This window comes from Elephas maximus, chromosome 3 (genome assembly GCF_024166365.1).
Source record: "Elephas maximus indicus isolate mEleMax1 chromosome 3, mEleMax1 primary haplotype, whole genome shotgun sequence".
Lineage (NCBI taxonomy): Eukaryota > Metazoa > Chordata > Mammalia > Proboscidea > Elephantidae > Elephas > Elephas maximus.
The window spans coordinates 12,714,215-12,736,045 of record NC_064821.1 but is presented as its reverse complement, the minus strand read 5'-3'; the positions used below and the strand labels follow the sequence as shown (position 1 = coordinate 12,736,045).

The window sequence follows — 21,831 nt, the reverse complement described above, 5'->3', positions numbered from 1 at the left end:
AAGATGGAGTAGAAAGAAAGGCCTGGTGATCTCCTTCTGAAAATCAACCAGAGGAAACCCTATGGATCACAGCAGTCCGATCTAGGCAGCATTTCGTTCCGTTGTGCATGGGTCGCCATGAGTCTCGGGGCTGACTTAATGGCAGGTAACACCAACGATGAGGGGCAAATGGGTGGACAAACCTCCTGGATCAGCCAGCTGCACGCCCAGTGAGAGTTGTACTTTCAGAGCAGGGGTTGGTCTGGGTGCTGTCAGCTGCACTGATCTGGACTTTTCTCTGAAACTTCGCTGGACTCGATGTTTGGTCGCTGAAAGTAAAGACTTCTGCAGACTGCTAAAGGAGTCCCAAAACCTACGGCAATGAAGACTGAGTTCCCTCAACAAGCGGAAGAATCCTAACCTCTTTCCCACCTCCGTCACTATGTTGGAATAAAAGGGTGCAGGGGACTGGGTCTGACGGCCTTGGCTTGCCTGTAGATGACAGACCAGTATCTGGAATTGGGGTACTAGGGCGTGCGCTGCAGGCCTCTCAGTATCCAGCTGAAATCAGTCATAGATGTGGAGATGAGAGAAAGCAGTAAGAAATATTTGGAAAGCTCTTGGGAGACCACCCAGCCGCTTTTTGGGGAGCTTTGGTACTGAAGTGATTTGTAGGTTTCTTCGAAGCCCTCATAGCAGAAATGGTTGGATCTGTCATTTGAAGAGAAAACGTTGTATGTGTAAGTGCAGCCGTGAGTTTTGCCTCGCTGCATGGCAGTGTGAACATTTAGAATTTACTTATTTTTTTTTTTTTCCTTTGCAGATTTTTTAAAAAATACCATGTCTAATGGTTATGAAGACCACATGGCCGAAGACTGCAGGGATGATATCGGGAGAACGAATTTAATTGTCAACTATCTCCCTCAGAACATGACCCAGGATGAGCTACGAAGTCTGTTCAGCAGTATTGGCGAAGTTGAGTCTGCAAAACTTATTCGAGATAAAGTAGCAGGTAAAGAAACCAAGGCGTTCTGGTAAAAACGGTGTTTGTTGGTGTCCATCCTGCTAAGCAGCGTGCTCTCGGCATGTGACTGCAGCGTCCCTCGGTGCAGCCCTGAAAGGATGGTGGCGAAGTTCATTTTCATCTCAAATGTTGTTTGTCTACTGCCCTAGTATAAGATTGGAGTCCCTGGGTGGTGCAAATGGTTAATATGCTCGGCTGCTAACTGAAAGTTCGTGGTTCAGGCCCACCCAGAGGTGCCCCAGAAGAAAGGCCTGGTGATCTCCTTCTGAGAAAATCAGCCACAGAGCACAGTTCTGCTCCGGCGCACATGGGGGTGCCACGAGTCAGAATCAACTCGATGGCAACTGGTTGATTCTCAGAAGAGAAAAAGTTCATTGGAAGATGAGAGTGTGTACAAAATGGGATAGTAGGAGGAGCAGAAGAATGAGGGGAGCCCAGAAAGAGAGACTGCTCTGAAAGCTAGAGAGGTGGGCAGAGTAGCCCTGAGGGAGGGGCCGTGGTGAGCACCCTGCCCACGGCAGGCACAGGCGGGTCCGCCTCTGCCTCCCCAGGCACCGTGCTCAGCCAGGACTGTGGCAGAAGAGTGAGGACCCTTCCTTAGGTTTCAGCTGCTCTGGCTATTTGCTGTCATGCCACCAACTTGAACTTCTGCAACACTGAGCTTGCACTCTGGGGAGGCAGAGGCGGGGCCGTGGATCATCAGACAGGTCATAGTGCGACCTTGGAGGGTCATTCAGCTCTCTAAGCCTCAGTGCTCCCCTCCAAAAAGTGGGGCGGTGGCTCTTTCATCCTGAGGATCCCAACATCGTAATGGTTTTGCAGAGGGCTTATGTTTTAGTCTCCCAGAAATACCACAGGTGGGTGGCTTTAAAGAGCAGACATTTATCTTCTCACATTCTGGAGGCTAAAAGTCCAAATCAGGGTCTCGGCTGTGTCGATTCCTTCCTTGGCAGTAGCCCTGGGTGTTCTCTGGTTCCTTGGCTTGTAGATGATCCTCTCATGGTGTCTGTCTTCCCGGTTTATTCTCACATGTGTATTCAGTCGCCTCCTCTTATAACTCAGAAGTGGCTAGATTTAGGACCCACCCTATACTAATATGGCTCCATTAGCATAACAAAGAAAACTATTTCCAAACTGGATCACATCCACAGGTTAGGGTTCCAACACCTATTTTGGGGGGATGCAGTTCAGTCCATAATAGCCTGGTACCTGGCAAAGCCCTCGGTATAGGGCGGCCTCCATTCTGAGAGTATGTTTTCAGGGAGTGGAGAAATGGTAGGAAGATCAGGCGCTGCGAAGCATTTCTTCCTTTCTTTTCTCCCTAGGGAAGGGGAGCGTTGTTTTGGGGGAGCTCTCATCTTCCTCCTCCTTTTCCTCTCTGCTCTGCTTTGGCAAGCCGAGGAATGGGCGGTCCTCTGGGGGGAGGCTCTGGCTGCTACCCTGGCTTGTGGGACTGATTCCCTATACCAAAAACTAATTAAACAGGAAAAAACATTTGGGAGATTTCAAGTATTCATAAAGATAGAATCATATATTAAACACCATGTACCCGTGATTCTGCTTCATCAACTTTGAAGATTTTGCTGGTAAACGTGAGCACGCCTGGGTGCTGGGCAGAGCTGTACAGGAAATTAAGCGATCCAATGGGGGCACTGACCCCGAAAGCCTTTTGAGGACTCTCCTAGCCCTCTGATTGTATGATTTAACAAACATCTTCTAAATAGGAACTTTTGATAATATGCAGTATTTTTCCCCCGGTAATATGCAATATTGAACAGTGTTCAAATCTGTCTCTTGTCTGTTCCAGGAGACCATCCTCAATAAGGGAGTCCTTGTTCAGAGGACTTTTTAAGTTCTCCTGTGCTGCTCACAAGCCTTCTCCTTTTTGGTTTTGGTGGGAGGGGATTCTCTGCCCCATTGATACTCCCCAGCATTGGAGTCCAGTTCTGCAAGCATTCTCACGGGGCCTGGCTTCTTTGTCTGTTCCCGTGCTGTGGCCTTGAAAGGAATGTGAGCTATGTTAATAGGAACACTTAGATTTGGTGAGATTTGTCCAGAGGGAATTGGTTTTGAGAACTGGTGAAAGCCGCAAAAGTGTCATTGGGAAATCATTTCAGTTTAAAGATAAAAACCAACAAACCCGTTGCCGTTGAGTAGGTTCTGACTCATGTGGCCCCTGTGCATTACAGGGTAGAACTGCTCCACAGGATTGTCTCTGCTGTAGTCTCTACAGAAGCAGATCGCCAGACCTCCCTTCTACATTGTCACTGGGTGGGTTCGAACCACCAACCTTTTGGTTAGTAGTTGAGCACTTAACCCTTTGCACTACCCAGTAGTTCTTTAAATTGAATCAGTGTAGCTTTCTGAAAAATGTCCTGCATTATCACTTCTTTCATCCTGCCACCAGTGTGTAAAAACTTCAGTGACCGTCCTTGGGCCATGGCCTTAAATTTCACTGCCCTTTTGTCCTTTTATTATACTGTTCTGGCAGAACCCCAGCTGTGGGGACATTCAGTCAAGTGCTTGCTCCCAGCCAGAGCTCAGGCTGTCCGCCCCACCAAGAGGCAGTCTCTGACATCCTAGCCAACAGGCACCTGACAATCAAATTCCCCACTAGCTTAGCTCTTGGCCCAGGATATCCGGTTCTCCACAATGCGTTTCCCCTCCTCCGGGATCCTTCAGTCTCAGCCAATGGCCCCCTTCCTACTCAACAGAGAAAATAACAGCCATCCACACCACCACCCTGAGCCCCTTCCCTCCCAGCTTCTCAGGAACCTCAGGCTGTTGGGCACCTGTTCTTCCTGGGCGTCTCCAGGACTGTGCATCCGAGTCCTGACAGGCCCTACCTAGTCTCTGCCGCCTTTACAGAAGTCCATTCTGGATACCACGACTTCCTCTGGCACAGGCTTCCTCCACCTCAGCACTGTTGACACTTGGATTGGATAGTTTTCTCTCTCTCTCTTTTTTTTTTTTCCTGTTGTGGTAAAATATATATAACAAAATTTGCCATTTTAACTATTTTTAAGTGTATAATTCAGTGGCATTAATTACATTCACAGTGTTGTTCAGCCTTCACCACCATCATCTCCCCAAGCAGAAACTCTGTACCCATTAAGCAGTATCTCCCCATTTCTCCGTCCTGCCAGCCCTGGTAACCTCTACTTTCTGTCACTACGCATTTGTCTCTCCTAGATACTTCACGTAAGTGGAATCATAGAGTGCTCTTGTATCTGGCTTCTTTAGCTCAGTTTTCAGGTGCATCCATGTCATCAGAACTTTATTCCTTTTTACAGCTGAATAATATTCCATTGTATGGATGGACCGTATTGTGTTTATGTGTTCACTTATGGAGGGACATCTGCGTTGTTCATCTTTTGGCCATTGTGCTGCTATAAACATTGGTGTGCGGTATCTGGGAGTCCCTGCTTTCAAAAGTCTTCTAGATATATACCTCGGAGTGGAAGTCTGACTTTTTGAGGAACCAGCAAATTGTTTTCCACAGGGCCTGTATTGTTTTACAATCCTTCCAGCAATGAATGAGGGTTCCGATTCTCCACATCCTTTACTTCATTTGTTACCTTTCTTTTTTATTTTTTTTGGATAATAGCCATCCTGCTGGGTGTGAGGTGGCATCTCATTGTGGTTTTGATATGCATTTCCCCAATGGCTACTGATGTTGTTGAGCATTTTTTCGTGTGTTTGTTGGCCATTTGTACATTTTCTGTGGAGAAATGTCTCTTTAAGTCCTTCGCTCTTTTTTAAATTAGATTGTTTGTGTTGTTGAGCCAGATAATTCTTGACGAGGCCATCCTGTGCATGGTAGGATGTTGAGCAGCATCCCTGGCACGTACCTGCTAGATGCCAGTAGCACCCCCACCCTGGTTGTGACAGCTAAAAATATCTCCAGACATGGGCAAATGTCCCTTTTGAGGCAGAATCGCCCCCGGGTGAACCACTGCTCTAGCTCTTGCCCTGCCCCTCCCCTGTTCACAGAGCTGTCAAAGTCAGATTTCCTTCTAGAAGCAGCCTCTTCCCTTGTCTTTCATGAACCACACACTCCTGGCTTTCTTCCTACCCCGAGACAAGACTCGCTCTGTCTCTCTTGCCAGCTCCTCCTCCTTTTCCCAGCCTTTACTCAGGCATTCCTCCGGGTTCTTCCCTAGCCCCTTCCTTTTCCCAAGCCTGCACCCTGGGTGTGCAGGTTCACTCCCCCTGCAGCTTACATTGCCCATACTCTGCCACCTCTCCGTAGACCAGAAAGCTCTTCTGAGCTCCAAGCCCCTCAGTATCTCAGACTCAGTGTCTTCCAGACTGGCTTCCCAGTCTATCTGCAGCCCTGCCGCTTGCTGCCCTACGTCCCCATCTGAGCAGTGATCTGGCCAGGAATCCAAGAGTGACTTCTGACATGCATCCCTGGTGCTGGTCCTTTTGGATGCTTCTTCAGTCCATGCCTTTTCCTCCATCTCCCCTGCCCCCACTCTATAGCAGAAGACCGTAGTCCTTGGCCTGCACTCCTGCATTAGCCTTCCGGCAGGCCACCTTGTTTTCACCCTTGCTCCCTCTAGACCATTCTCCTCACTGCCACAAAGGGGTGTCTTAACAGTCGAAGTGTGACCCCACACCTCACCTGCTGTAAGACCTTCAGCTCTCAGAGGCCTTCCCTGGCCTGGCCCAGTCAGCGTTAGGCACTCCTCTTCTGGCCTTCTGTAGCACATGGACAGATTTGCAACGTGGCACTCCCCACAGTGCCCTGCAGTCGGAACTTCCTTGTCCAGTAGGTCCATAGAGCTCTTGGAGTTAAAAAAACAAAAACAACCAGTTGTAGTTGAGTCGATTCCAACTCATAACAACTCTGTGCGTGCAGAGTAGAGCTGTGCCCCATAGGGTTTTCACTGGCTAGTTTTTCAGAAGTAGATCACCACGTTTTGGTTCCAAGGCTACGCCTCCGGGTGGACTCAGCCCTCCAACCTTTTGGTTAGCAGCCGAGTGAGTTAACTTTGCACTACCCAAGGACTCCTCTTTGCAGATGGTTGCGTAGTATACTGTTGTCTGGGTGTGCCTGAGCTTACAGCGGCACCACAGACGCTCACATAGTGTCCATATGACAAGCCACACCTTACACTGAGGCAAGTATCCTGCCTCAAATCTGGGCTCTGTTCACTGATTATTTCCGTAGAATAACTTCCTGGAAGTGAACCGTCTAATCCAACAATGTTTACCTTCTGAAGCTTGTGTTACAGATTGACAGCTTGTCTCCAAAGGGGTTCTCTGGTGTATACTCCTCTTGGCCATTCCTAGGTGTGGGTAAGCCCTTCCACCCTGGCTCCTGCCACCCTCTAGACTGGGTGTGATTTCTCATCTTGCCAGTCTGAAAGTGAGGAATTGCATCTGATCGTTGTTGTAGTTAGCATTTCTTTGATGACTGATAAAGTGGATCCATCATTTTCATGTATCTGGGTTTCCACTTACCTGCTAACCTAAGTAGGACTAAGGCGCGCCTGACCCGAGCCATGGTGCTTTCGATCACCTTGTATGCATGCAAAAGCTGGACAATGAGTAAGTAAGACAGAAGAAGAGTCGATGCCTTTGAATTATGGTGTCGGCGAAGAATATTGACTACATCATGGACTGCCAGAAAAATGAACAGATCTGTCTTGGAAGAAGTACAGCCAGAATGCCCCTTAGAAGCAAGGATGGTGAGATTTGGTTTCACGTACTTTGGATGTGTTATCAGGAGGGACTAGTCCCTGGAGAAGGACATCATGCTTGGTAAAGTAAGACAGCCAGCGAAAAAGAGGAAGACTCTCAACAAAGTGAATTGACACAGTGGCTGCAACAATGGGCTCAAACAAAACAATGGTTGTGAGGATGGCGCAGGTCTGAGCACTGTGTCAGTCTGTTGTACACAGGGTCACTATGAGTCAGAACCAACTCGTTGGCACCCAGCAGTAACAACAACACTAACCTGAAGGTTGGCAGTTCAAACCTACCTACCAGCACCTTGGAAGAAAGGCCTGGCTATCTGCTTTTGTAAAAATCACAGTTAAGAAAACCTATGGAACAATTTTACCCTGTAATATAGGGGGTCACCGTGACTTAGAATCAGCTCGAAGGCAGTGGGTTTGGGTTTTATTTATTGGCTGTTTGTACTGCTTCTGTTATAAAATCCCCTTCTTGTCCTTTGCCCGTTTTCCGTCTTTTTGGGTATTTGTTGTTTCTTACTGCCTAACTAATTTGCTCATCGCCCCACAACCCTGTTTCTCACCCTCGGTGACATCTTCCCTTGAGTCCCTGTAGCCCCTTACAGGGAGAACACAGCTGTGCCCACCTCTCAAGTGGCAAAGGAGGCCTTGCTCACAGGCTGTCCCTTCCCTCCACCGTGCTTCACAGGTAATTTCCAGGCTGTTCCAGCCCAGAGAGTACAAAGGGATTAAAACATTACGTCCAGCTGCGTGGATCTGCGGATGTAAGGCCTAACCCATCTAAAAGACAGAGATGGATTTGGAAATGCAGGAACACTGGACCACGATTGCTCAAGGGGATGCCTGATGTTGCATAAATAGTGCTCCCAGGTATCGATGGTTCTGAGTGCCATCCTCGACTGGCAGTTGTATCTGGGGACTTGGACAAATGCAGACCTCAGGCCCTACCCAGACCCTCTGAGTTGGCGAGTCAGTGCTGTTGTTAGTTGCCATCGACTCGGCCCCGACTCATGGCTACCCCATACACAAAGGGACAAAACGTTGCCCGGCCCTGCACCATCTTCATGATTGTCGGTCTGCTCGATCCATTGTTGTGGCCACTGTGTCAGTCCATCTCACTGAGTGAGGGTTTCGCTCATTTTTGTTGGCCCTCTACCAACTGATGTTGTTTTCTAGAGATTTGCTGGTGATACGTCCAAAGTGAGTGAGTTAGCAAGTACCTGGAGTGTTTTAACCATATGTTGAACCTGCCTGGAGAGAGATGCTGGTACCAGCCGGTCAGAAAACCAGCGCTGGGGACCGCGGTCCTGTGGCCAGCAGGGAGCGCTCTTCCTATAACAGGGAAATGCCCATAGCCTCTAAGACCTCACTGGGTTTATTCTTTTTTTTTTTTTGTCCCTCCCTCTGTCTCTCCCCTCCCTTTCTCCTCCTCCTTTCTTTCCTCATCTCCCTCCACCCCTCCACCCTGTCTCGGCAGCCGCCACAGCAGCCAGCACAGGACCATCCCTGCCTGAGCTCAGCCCTTAAGGCCTCTCTCCCCCCCTTCAAGCTGATCCCTGTCTCCCCTAAAGGGAGAGGGGGACACTGACTCTAGCAGACTCTCTGTGTCTCATGAACAGGAGACTCATTGCCGAGGAGCTTTGGAATGCAGATTCCCAGGCCTGCAGACCTCCTGAGTCCAGGGGCTAAGGCAAAGGGGAGTGAGGGGCCTGCACCATTAACCTAAGTACAGGCAGTCCTGGTGCTGATGGCTCGTGGACCCTACTCTGAGAACCAGCAATTTGCTCTGCTCCCAATTCTGATTTCATTGGGCTGGAGCATGTCCTGGGCATGTATGGTGTTAAAAAGCTCCCCTAGTTTTTTTTAGTGGCTCTGACGTAGCCAGGGTTAAGAAGCATGGTTTATAGCAAAGGAACAAGAAATGTAGCCCTAGGGGGTTGTCAGGCTCTGTGTGTGTAAAGCAGTTTTTAGTACATGGTCCCACCTAGCGGGTGAGAACAGCACCCCCACCCCCGCCGCCCCGTCTCTACCCTCTGCCACTGAGGTACCTTCCAGGGACCCGGGTAAGATAGGGCAAGCCCCCAAGGTGGTATGGAAGAGATCCTTCCCCACCCAGTCTCAGACCCACGGGGGCTTGCCCCCACAGGGAGCTGCTTCCTGGTGCTTCAGGGGCCTCAACCCCACAGGAGCTGTCCCCCACCCAGCAGCCCATCTGCATGTCCTCTGGGGTCTTCCTGCTACTGCCCGCCCTGGTGTAAGCTGCCCTCACCTCCTGTCTGGACTAGTTCTCAGGCCCCCCACTGAAGTCCACTTTCCACCCAGCCCTGGAAGAAGCTTTTCCAGCTGCTGACTCCTCATCCAGCTCACCCCACCTCCCTGGCCTTTCATTTCCTGGAACACACCAGAGCCCCCTCACATCAGAGACTTGGGGCTTGCTCTTGTGTCTGGAACACTCAACCCTGGGCGTCCTGGGGTCTGGGTTCAAATGTCACCTCCTCAGGCCCCCTGATTTCCATCTGTTGTAGACCGCATTCTAGAAGTCTCACTTAACGACACAACGTTGAGGCCTTCGTAGCTCCTACCCAGTGGCTTTGTGAATTAATTTCCTGCTGGTTTATTGTCTGGCCCACCTACTGGGATGTTAGCTTCATCAGGGCAGAACCTGATCGTCACTGCCCCACCCCACCCCAGGCCTGGCATATGTGTCAGACCAGTGAGAAAGGTGGGCTGAGGAGCAGGACTGGGGACAAAGTGACAGCCGTGGGAGGCAGGGTGGGCACACAGTGCTCCAGAAAATCACCCAGGGAGAACGTGGCAAAGACAAGAGCCGAAGGCAGAGCCTTAGGGAACGTGGGTTTCAATGGAATGGGCCAAGAACAGGCAGCCTGAGGACAGACAGCTGGGGAAAGAGGATGGGGAAGGAAACCTATGGGGAGAGCATGGCGTGTGTCTTAGTCTCCTAGGGCCGCTGTAACAAATCTCACAAGTGGGTCACTCTAAAAACCAGAAATTGATTGTCTCACAGCCTGGATTCTAAGCACCCAAATCAGGGTCTTGACCACGTCAATTCCCTCCTTGTCGCAGCCTTGGACGTTTCTGGGTTCCTTGGTTTGTAGAGCATCCTTGTGTAGCATCTGTCTTCCTGTGCGCTCCCTCATGCCTCTGTGTTTAATCTGCTGTGTTTATAACGCAGAAGTGATTAGATCTAGATCCTGCCTTGCTCGGGTAGGATCAAATTAACAAAGAAAACCCTAGTTCCAAACAGGGTCACATCCACACATATTTTAGGGGGACACAGTTCAATCCCTAACAGTGGGGTTTCATGTAACGAAGAAGGTGGCATTTCAAGAGGGTCAGCAGTGAGAAGAGAGCATGGGGAGATGAGTCTGAGACTACCTGTGGGCTCAGCACCAAAGGCAGCCTGGATAGCCTTGGTTTGATGCGAGTGGGGCTGGTAGAAGCGGCAGTATCCACGCTGGGGCAGCCCAGTGGGACCTAATAGGAGGTAAGAGTCCAGAAGGAAGAAGCAGGTAAGGCTGGAGACACAGGAACAAGGCCCAAGGCTCCCAGAGGCCTGGTCGAGTCCAGAAGTCTCGGGTTTGGGTCCTGTACTCACTGCTGTCTGGTTTCCCCACCTGAGACACAAGGAGTTAAGGATACAGGTGGTCCAGATCGGGACTGGCCTTTTGGGTGGGTGGTGCTGGCCAGAGAGAGGCAGGGGGGCTACATCCGAGGCCCGGGCTACCAAGGACAGGCTGATGGCATGGGCATGGCGGGAGTAGGAGAAGGGGTGGGAGCAGGTGTCCACAAGGCTGGGGTCATGGTCAGAAACCCACATCATAGACATTCTGCATCCTTAGATCCAACATCTGTAGTCGGAGCATCTGCAGGAGCCCCAGAGGGCCCCACCCTGGAGCTGCTCCTAGTTCTCTGAGCCAGGAGTGGTCCTCTCAGCTCCCAGCCCCGCTGCTCCCAGGCCCTCCCTTGATACAGAGCCCTGTGAGTAGCCACCCTGGGGCAGCAGGCTGCCCGGGAGTCTCTTGAGACCCATGGTGTTTTATTAGGAATATGGGCCTTGGAGTCAGCTTTTGGTTTTGTTTCTTTAAAAAAGAAAGTGGCTTGAGCAGATTCCAACAAATTTCTGTAGCTGCTCTGCCTCAAAGGAGGGGAAGCTGAACTCCCCGCTGCTTAATGTGGGCTGTGCATGCTAACTTCCTTTCCAAGAGCGCGGTAACTTCACAGTGGAGACACTTGACAAACGCTTTAGCCAGGACGTTGAGGTCAGCATCAACAGTGAAGGGTCATCTCATCATCTGTGAGGTGATGGGAAGGGTACTTTACCCCGTGGTCTTCATCACAGCTTAAACAGGAGAAAAGCACCAGAGGACAGTCTACAGAATCCCCTACCAGTGCCCCTCAAGACTGCCACAGTCATAAAACAAGATGTGACTTCTCAGCCAGTAGGAGAAAGGAAACCTTGATGCATGCTACAATATAGATGGTGCTGGAAGACACACTGAGCAGTCAGTCACAAAAGGACAAATAACGGATGACCTCACTCATATAAAGAGACATGAAAAGGCAAATGCGTAGAGGCCAAAGTTTATTAGTGCTTACCAGGGGCAGAAGGGAAGGGAAGGGGAGGTTATTGCTCCTGGAGTGCTGAGTTTGAGTTGTGGTTTACTGTGATGGAAGAATTGCAGTGATTAAGAGTAGGGTTGCACAGCCAATTATTGTAAGTGCTGTCAATAAGTTGCACACCTGTAAAAAGTTAAGTTGACAAAAGCTGTGTGGTAGACATGTTTATTACAACAACAAAAATTAAAATTAAAAAAGCTCTGAGGCCACTTATATATAACCAAATTCCTAATGGAATTTGGTGCCTTGGTTTGGAGGTTTAGGATCTTGGTTTCCTGGGACATCCCTGTTAATTGGCTTAATAACATCCTGTTTAGTGCTTCTGCTCTACCTCCTAGTTCCTTGCATAGTGCCTGGGGTCTTAGAAACTTGTAAGCAGCCATCCAAGACACAACAATCGGTCTCTATTCACCTGGAGCAACAGAGGGAGAAAGAGTCAGTAATAGGAGGAGGAAATAGAATGTGAGGCTAATTGCGTCCGTGAACAACTAACTGCCTCCTTTGACAGGAGACCAGAACTGGATAGTGCTACCATTATTGAACATTTCAAACAAAGATTCAATGGAAGAATTCTGATCAAAAGGGGTAAAATGCAGGATAGAATTTCAAATGCTCATAGAATCCAGCCCTTTTCAAGGCCTGGAGGCCGAATTGACCCCTGAAACTATTGCCCTGGGATAATATTCAAACCTTAAACCAAAAAAAATATTCCCTGAGGTCTTCTTAAAACCAGATAATAGTTAAGCTTAATTAGCAAAGAATATCTGTCATGAGCATTATGCTCTTTTAAGATATATTTCTCTGGGATGAAACTGACAACAGCAACTTGAAACTTACGGGGCAGTGAGTTTATGTTAATGCAGGAAAAACAACTCAGTACAGGAGGGTGAGAGTCATTATACGACTTGAAGAGTGTAATCAATGTCACTAAATTGTACACTTAGGAATTGTTGAATCGGTGTATATTTTGCTGTATATATTCTCAACAACAACAAAATATAAAATAAATTATTTAAAATTTTACAAGTTTCAGACAGAGACACTGGAGCCTAAGGAGATCCTAGACCAGAACAAAGACATAGTTGTTGGGTGCATTTGAGTCCATTCCGACTCAGAGTAACCACATGTGGCACAGTACAACTGCCTCATAGGATTTTCTAGGCCGTAATCTTTACAGAAGCAGATCGCCAGGTCTTTTCTCCTTCAGGGCCACTGGGTGGGTTCAAACTGCCTACCTTTGGGTTAGCAGCTGAGCTCTTAAGCACTGAGCTACCAGGGCTCCTATAGAAAAAGGACATTAATCAAAACCAAACCCATTGCCGTCAAGTTGATTCCAACTCATAGCGACCTTATAGGACAGGGTAGAACTGCCCCATAGGGTTTCCAAGGAGCAGCTGGTGGATTTGAACTGCTGACCTTTTGGTTAGCAGCCCGGCTCTTAAACGCTGCGCTATCAGGGCTCCATAGGACATTAGGGGAAACTGAAGAAAGCTGAGGGACAGTCTGAGCTTTCTTTAGTAATAATGTATCATTATTGACTCCTTGGAAACCCTGGTGGCATAGTGGTTAAGTGCTATGGCTGCTAACCAAAAGGTCACCAGTTCGAATCCATGGGGCAGTTCTACTCTGTCCTATAGGGTTGCTGTGAGTTGGAATCGACTCAACAACAGGTTTGGGGTTTTTGTTTTTTTTTTTTGTTTTATTGATTTGTTAATTGTAACGAATGTACATACTAATATGTTACTAATAGGGGAAATCATGTGGGGTATATGGGAACTGTTTGTACTTGCTGCAATTTCTCTGTAAATCTAAAAGGATTCTAAAAAGTAAACCTGTTGCCATCGAGTCGTGGCGACCGCATGTGTTACAGAGTAGAACTGCTCTATAGGGTTTTCTTTCTCTTTTTGTTCTTTTAAGTATTCTTTTTTTGTACTTTAGATGAAGGTTTACAGAACAAACTAGTTTCTTGTCAAATGGTTAGTATGCACGTTGTTCTCCTTAAGGTTTTCTTCGCTGCAGTCTTTATGGAGGGAAAAAGAAAGTGGCAAAACTGGGTCGGGGCTCTCTGCTGGGTTTAGAGCCTGGGTGTGTTCTCGTTACCTGCAAGATGGGCCTGAGTTCAGCTGCAGGATGCCTTCGGTGTGCCTCTGCAGCGAGGCCTTGCTGCCTGTGTCTCACACACGTGTTCACGTTTTAGTCCATGCCTGCCTCGGCCCCCTGGAGGCTGGAACGAAGCTCAGCGAGGCAGGGCCTGGTATACGTGGTGAGGGTGAATGAATGAGAGATGGGTGTTGGTTATGTGGCTTGGCACTAATCAGCTCTCTCTCTAGGCCTCTCCTTTACTGAGAATGTTGAGTAGTCGCTCAGTAAGGCTCCTTTGAACTCCGACCCTGGGCAGTTGCTTCTTCCTGGGTATCTCTGGAACCCAGGGGCCCTCCCCCTGCTGTGCTGTGTCCGTCCTGGGCATCCACTTGGTGGTCTCTCCTGCCAGGCCTGAGGATTTCACAAAGATGGGGTGTGGACACACTGCCCAGACCCCTGGTTTTCTTTAACTGAAGAACTCCAGTTTTCTCCTCACTTTCAACTCCCCAAACTTGATGTGGTGAACCTGTTAAGATGTCAGTGCAGCTGGGAGAAGCCCTGGACGCTAGGCGGAGCCGAGGTGCTGGTCAGGGCTGCTGGGCTGGGCCTTCTCTCTGTTCTGGCTTCTCCTCACGCACGGGAGGGGGTGGGTTGGGGGGGTTGGTCTTCGTTTTGGGGAAGTAAATGGAGCTGGCGCTAGGTGGCGCCAGAGCCCAGTGAACCTTCCAGCTGGGAAAGGAAGTGGCAGGAGAAATAGTCCAGAGATAGACAGCTGGTCTCCATCTCCTCCTCCTGCTCCTCAGCCACCCACCTGTGTACCTGCTGTGACTGTCCTCCTCCTCAGCCACCCACCTGTGTACCTGCTGTGACTGTCCTCCTCCTCAGCCACGCACCTGTGTACCTGCTGTGACTGTCCTCCTCCTCAGCCACCCACCTGTGTACCTGCTGTGACTGTCCTCCTCCTCAGCCACCCACCTGTGTACCTGCTGTGACTGTCCTCCTCCTCAGCCACCCATCTGTGTACCTGCTGTGACTGTCCTCCTCCTCAGCCGTCCACGCAGGCCTGGCAGAGCAGCCACACCAGACTGGGCGGCGGTGAGGGCTTCAGCAGGAGGCGGGCAGTAACACAATATTTGTTTTTAAATAACCTTTTCTTTTCATTTCAAGAGTAACATTTGTTTATTGCAGAAAATTTTTAAGTTACCAAAGAGGCGTAAGGTTATTACCAGCTGCTGGAGTCCAGCATGCGCAGTGAAGTGAAACGCTCTCTGATCCTGTGACATCCTTGTGATCGGCTGTGGATCAGGCCGTTGTGACCCGCAGGATTTTCATTGGCTGATTTTTGGAAGTTGATCACCAGACTTTTCTTCCTCTTCTGCCTTAGCCCAGAAGCTCTGCTGAAACCTGTCCCTCATCACAGCAACATGCAAGCCTCTACTGACAGGCAGGTGGTGGCTACGCGTGAGGCGCATCGACTGAGAATTCAAACCCAGGCCTCCCACGCAGGAGGCGAAAATTCTGCCATGAAATCACGAATAATCCCACTCCTCAGAGACGATTTTGGTGTATTTTCTACAAGTTTTCTCTGACCTAGTCTTTTTTTTTTTTTAAATCATGGTAAAAATATGTATAAGAAAACATTTGCCAATTTAACAATTTTTACATGTTTAATTCAGTGACCCTGATTACGTTCATCATGTTGGGCAGCCATCACCACTATCCTTTTCCAAATTATTCCACCACTGTTAACAGAAACTCAGTGTGACCGAGTCTTTTTGAACTCAGTAGGATTTATTTGGATTCTCTGGGTGGTATAAATGGTTAATGTACTTGGCTGCTATCCAAAAGATTAGAAGTTCAAGTCCACTCAGAGGTGCCTCAGAAGAAAGGCTTGGTGATCCTACTTCCCAAAAATCAGCCATAGAAAACACTGTGGGGCCCAGTTCTGCTCTGACACCCGTGAGATCACCAGGAGTCGGAGTTGACTAGACAACACCTGGTTGGTTGATTGGTTAGGACTTATTCACGTTCATTCTCTCTCATGTACATGTGCACTGTCTTGGCTGGTTTACCAGTGTCCACGTGTTTTCCCACAGGACACAGCTTGGGCTATGGCTTTGTGAACTACGTGACTGCAAAAGACGCGGAAAGAGCAATAAACACGCTGAATGGCCTGAGGCTCCAGTCCAAAACCATTAAGGTAAAGTGACTTTATCCCGTTCCTTTATTTATTCCATTTCGCTCCTTCGTGTCCTAGGCAGGAGACTGGTCTGAGCCCTGGCCTGGCTGAGTGATCCCCCACCTCAAATGTCGGGATCATCATTGTGACCGCTCCTTGGACCCTGGCGCTTTTGGGCATCTGTGACTCCTGTCCATTCAGAGTTGAAGCATTTTGTATCAGATGCATATTTGGCGGTGACCATGCCCAACCTTAGGCTGGTGGCTCATGTCCTCCTCAGCCCACCAGGCCACAGATATTAAAGAGTTCCCTGAAGGGTCTTATAGTTCCCCGGGTGTGTCAGCTCACAGGTGACCTCTTCGTGGACCCCCCTCTGCTGTGCAGTGTTCTCGTCCCATACATTGCCTGGCCAACACCTTCCCCCTGCTCCTCACGCCTGGGCTGTTGCCACTGCCCCCACTCCATCCCACCTGATCCCCGGCCCAGCTTCCCTTTCTGCTCCCTCACAGCCCGTGTGATCTTCCTCTCACCTCTTCACTCAACGCTTATTGGTCAAGTCTTTCCTGAGCATCTACTATGTGCCAGACAATGAACACAACAAATCCAGGGCCCTCACAGAGCCAGGGACGGCAAAGGACATAAGCAGTAAACTGAAACCAAAAAGCTTCCTCTAGAAAGCCTCCTCCTGCTGCATGGCAGGCCCTTCACCTGGCCTCCTGCAGCAGCTGCACCCACAGCCTTCACTCGGTCTGCTCCTTGGCGTTCACCCCCAGGGTGCTGCAGGTGGCTCTTCATCTCTTGTTGCCAAGGCACACGCCTGCCAGAGTCATCTCCCTCACTTGGAGCAGTATGGAATGAGGTGACCCCGCCCGAGCCATTTGGGTGTCCTAGGTCCGCCAGGGTCATTTCCCTCACCTGCAGCAGTGTAGAATGAGGTGACCCTGTCTGAGCGGTGTGGGTGTCTTAGGCCCGTCAGGGTGATCTCCTTCACATGCAGCAGTGTGGAATGAGGTGACCCTGGCCGAGCCATGTGGGTGTCTTAGGCCCACCAGGGTCATCTCCCTCATCTGCAGCAGTGTGGAATGAGCCGTGTGGGTGTCTCAGGCCTGCCAGGGTCATCTCCCTCACCTGCAGCTGTGTGGAATGAGCCGTGTGGGTGTCTTAGGCCCGCCAGGGTCATCTCCCTCACCTGCAGCAGTGTGGAATGAGCCGTGTGGGTGTCCTAGACCTGCCAGGGTCATCTCCCTCACCTGCAGCAGTGTGGAATGAAGTGACCTTGCCCGAGCCGTGTGGGTGTCTTAGGCCCGCCAGGGTCATCTCCCTCACCTGCAGCAGTATGGAATGAGCCGTGTGGGTGTCTTACACCGGCCAGGGTTATCTCCCTCACCTGCAGGAGTGTGGAATGAGACAACTCTGCCTGAGCCACGTGGGTGTCCTAGGCCTGCCACATCATGTCACCACACGCTGAGTGGCTTAGACACAGGAATGGATCCTCCCACAGTTCTGGAGGCTGGAAGTTGAAATCAGGGTGTTGGCAGGGCCACACTCCCTCCGCAGGCTCTACGGGAAGATCCTTCCTTGTCTCTTAGCTTCTGGTGTGCCAGCAGTCCTTGGCATTCCTTGACTTGTGGCCGCATCACTCCAGTCTCTGCCTCCGTGGTTCACGTGGCCGTCTCCCCTGTGTCTCAAATCTCCCTCTTCTTTCTCTTATAAGAATACCAGTTATTAGATTTAGAGCCCACCCAAGATCCAGAATGATCTCATCTCGAGAGCTTTAACTTAATCTTAAAAAAAAAAAAAAAAATCTGTTGCCATCAAGTTGATCCTGACTCATGACGACTCCATGTGCATCAGAGCAGAACTGTGTTCCATAGTGTTTTTAATGGCTGAGTTTGGGAAGTAGATCGCCAGGCCTTTCTGCCAAGGCACCTCTGGGTGGACTCAAACCTCCAACCTTTTAGTTACTAGCAGCCAAGCATGTTTATCATTTGTGCCACCCAGGGACTTCTTAATTATATTTGCAAAGCAAATATATTTCCAAGCAAGGTCACATTCACAGGTACCAGGGTTTAACATTTGGGCATATAATCTGGGGGAGCACAATTCAGCCCACTACATGAACCTTTGGATATGCCAGATCCCACCCCTTAGGCAGACACCCCTCTGATTCATCAGCAGGGGTCCCTCTTGAGATCTGCACCATGACTGTGCTTCCTAAGGTTATTGGATCCCCAGAACCAGCTGGGGTGCTTGTTTAAAATATAGGCTCCCAGGCTCCAGCCTGGTCCTCCTGAGGGGTAAGCCTGGAAACCCGTATTCTTGCCAGCACCCTGTTGCTGTTAGGTGCCGCTGAGTCAGTCCCAACTCATCGTGACCCCATGTACAACAGAACGAAACACTGCCCGGTCCTGCACCATCCTCATGATCACTGTTGTGCCCCAGCCCCTAGGGGAAGTCATAATCTGGAGGATGTGAGCCTGTACCTGCCTCTGAGCTCTCACTCTCTCTGACCAGAGGGCACTCTTCTGAATTTCCTTAGACTCAACTTGGGCTGTGTGGACCCAGAATGTGTGCTCCTTGAAGGCAGCAGCACTCCTCCTGTGTCTTTGTCTATGGTACAGAGGCTGATAAGGGCCATCCCGCTTCACCTGCATGGTAATGTTCGTCATCACCCCAGCCCCAGTTTATTTTCTGCCCCCTCATTTAGGAAATGATTGTGATGCTCTGGTTTCTGAGGTAGGCTGGCTGAGGAATAGAGCAGAAAGTTATTCTTTACCTGATAGCTTTGTTCATTCCAATGTTAAAAAAAAAAACAAGACGTCCCCATATGTGCTTCTAGTCCTTAGCTCTCTTTAGGATTGATATTGGCATTGTCTCAAATCCAGGAATATCTGTGTTATGGATTACATTGTGGAAATAATCCTATTCGAAAATCAGTTTTCAGTATGTTAATGAGACCATATCAGTGTAGGGTGTGTCCTAAAACTAATCACTACAGAGAGCGGGTTAGACACAAAAGGAGACAGACACCAACCAAAATAATCAAACTGTTGCCGTTGAGTCTATTCTGACTCATAGGGACCATATGGGACAGAGTAGAACTGCACCATAGGGTTTCCAAGGAGTGACTAGTGGATTCATACAGCCGACCCTTTTGGTTAGCAGCCGAACGCCTAACCACAGTGCTACCAGGGCTCCAAACAGACACCAGGGGAAGACAAATGCTATTTGATGAGGAGCGGCAGATGAATGTACGGCAGCTACTGGAAGTGAAACTAGACGAGGAGTGACCTCCCCCTAGAGCCACGTCCTGAATTCGGACTTCTAGGCTCCTGAACTGTAAGAAAATGAATTTCTGTTCTCTGAAGCCACTCATTTTTGGTATTTCTATTACACCAGTACTAGGAAACAAAGACACTCTGTTACATCAAAACCAAACCAGTTGCTATCAGTCCCAACTCATGGTGACCCTATATGTGTCAGAGTAGAACTGAGTTCTATTGGGTTTTCAGTGGCTGATTTTTCAGAAGTAGATTGCCAGGCCTTTCTTCCAAGATGCTTCTTAGTAGTTTCGAACTACAAACCTTGAAGTTAGTAGCCCAGTGCTTAACCATTTGCATGACCCAGGGACTCCAGGCGTCCCCGTGTGTTCACCTGATCCTTGCACCTCTTTGGGATTGATGTTGTTGTTGTCACACTGCAGGGATATGTTACTTAGGTGCCCCTCAAAAGGTCCTCTGGGAGTTGGAGCCACACAATTGGGTGATTGATTACTTTCTCTTCATGGCCGCAAATACTGGGTTACGTGTTGAGGGGAGAATCAGGGCGTGCCTTAAAAATGAAGATTCCCACCAGCAGGGCCTCAGAGCCGGAAAGACTGCAGGGGTTGGCCCTTCCTGAGGCTGATGACCAGAGCTCAGGGGCCCACAGGGGCCAGGAACATGCGAGAGCTGCCCCTCCACGTCCTCCTGGTCAAATTATGCAGGGCAGCCACCCAACTTTTACAGCCCTGCCTTTTTTAATAATAATGACACGCACACAACTTAATACACAGCGATTCATTGATTTTTATACATTCAGTTCAGTGTCCTTGCACCCATTCTTCAGGTTGTGCAAATATTCTTGCTGTCCCTTGCAGCAGGGTCTTTAAGAACGGGATCTGGAGGGGCGGGGCCGAGACGGCGGAGTACTCGGACACTTCCGGTGATCTCTCTTACAACAGAGCCCCGGAAAAACAAGTGAAATGATCATGCATAATGACAGGCTAGGAGCCCTGAACATCAAAGGCAAAGTTAGAAAGTCGGATTTAGCGGCCGGGGGAGAGAGAGACAGTTCAGAAGCAGCAAGGAGTTGCTGGATCTGACTCTGGGAGCCAGCACCCCTCAGGCACATCCCCTGGAATGGCCGCGGCGGGGTTCGCAGCAGCGTTAGGGATGCAGTTTCCTCAGGGAGAGACAGTGAGCCGCACAGTGTACTTTCACCTCCGGAGCCAGAGAAAAACAGCGCTCTCAGCAAAAAATAAAAATAAAAAAATACTTGGTGTTTATTTCCCGTGCCCCCAACCCCCGAGCCAGCTTCAGTGGCTGTCAATTTTCCTGGGCCTGAGATAGGTCCTACTGCGCACTGTGAGCCATTCTCCTGGCCTTGGAGAAGAAATAAATTAATAATTGGGGGAAAAGATAATCTGCCAGTTACACTCAGATGGGTTGCTTAGGACGGAAGCGGCTCCTGTCCAGGCACCCATGGTCTGTGGACTTTGAATACCTTTCACTGCGTGTGGACCCGTGTGGGCCCGTTTCAGGAGATTGTGCTTGAGATCCGACTTCAGCTGTTTTAGCTATGTGGTGGAAAGGTAGGTTTTTGATGTTTGAAACCACTTTGCCTATTAAACAGGGTCCTCACCTACCCAAATCAGGGGCCTGAGAACTGGTGGCCCCACCCACATCTCCTAGCCACCCATGACAGGGCTCCAAGGCTAAGTGGTACCTCCCAGTACTCACAACCAAAAGCATTGGGTGCCCATGGTCCGGCTGCAAAACCCACCCACCTCTGCACTCTAGGGAACAGAGATGCGCTTTCCTCACAGACACTTGGGGGATGGCTGTCAGCCCCTGCCTTGTTCAGAGCGTGACCCCTGCTGCAACCAAATACCCTTGCCTACACCAATCACCCCTGCCCCTCTAAGACTGTAGGACAGACCCTGTACCACACACTTGATGACCAGTTACCTGGACACCTGAGCTGAATCCGTACAAGAAAAGTGAATGGACTCCTAGGCTCATATACCTAGTAACAGCTCTAGCCATCTGTTGACAGGATGTTAGAGCTTCAGAGGTGCAAATAATCAAGCTAGCTCACTCAGGCAGCCTGTTTGGGCATATCAAAACAAAACAATGAAGCTAGGATACAGTAAGCAAACATAAATTAATACAGTAACTTATAGATGGCTCAGAGACAACAGTCAATATCAAATCATGTAAAGAAGCAGATCATGATCGCTTCAACAAGTTCTCCAAACAAAGAATCAGGGAATCTTCCGGATGAAGTTGTCATCCTGGAATTACCAGATGTACACTACAAAAGATTAATATACGGAACTCTTCAAGAGATCAGAAAGATGAGGCAAAACGCAGAACAACCCAAGGAACACACAGATAAAGCAGCTGAAGAAATTTAAAAGGTTATTCAAGAACATAATGAAAAATTTAGTAGGCTGCAAGAATCCGTAGACAGCAATCAGAAATTCAGAAGATTAACAATAAAATTATAGAATTAGACAATAGAAAGAGGAGCAGAACTGAGGACATGGAAGGCAGAATTAGTGAGATTAAAGATAAAACATTTGATACCAATATATTTGAAGAAAAATCAGATAATTAAAAAAAATAAAGAAACCCTAAGAGTCATGTGGGACTCTATCAAGAGAAATAACCTGTGAGTGATTGGGGTACCAGAACAAAAAAAAAAAAAGGAGGAATAAAAGAAAATATGGAGAGAATCGTTGAAGGTTTGTTGGCAGAAAACTTCCCTGATATCATGAAAGATGAGAAGATACTTATCCAAGGTACTCATCGAATCCCACATAAGATGGATCTCAAAAGAAAGTCACTAAGACATAATCAAACTTGCCAAAACCAAAGATAATTTTAAGAGCAGCTAGGGACAAATGAAAAGTTACCTACAAAGGAGAGTCAGTAAGCTCGAACTACTGGGCAGAAACCATGCAG

At 49.1% G+C, this 21,831-nt stretch overlaps 1 protein-coding gene across 1 annotated transcript in view; it reads left to right on the top strand.

The window, feature by feature from the left end:
- ELAVL1 (ELAV like RNA binding protein 1) overlaps positions 1 to 21,831 on the top strand; it is a 50,802-nt gene that overhangs the window by 12,987 nt on the left and 15,984 nt on the right. Inside the window, exons 2-3 of the mRNA XM_049876705.1 lie at positions 803 to 991; positions 15,522 to 15,625. Coding sequence (XP_049732662.1) covers positions 820 to 991; positions 15,522 to 15,625 — 276 coding nt within the window. The 5' untranslated portion in view covers positions 803 to 819. The remainder of the gene's footprint in view (positions 1 to 802; positions 992 to 15,521; positions 15,626 to 21,831) is intronic.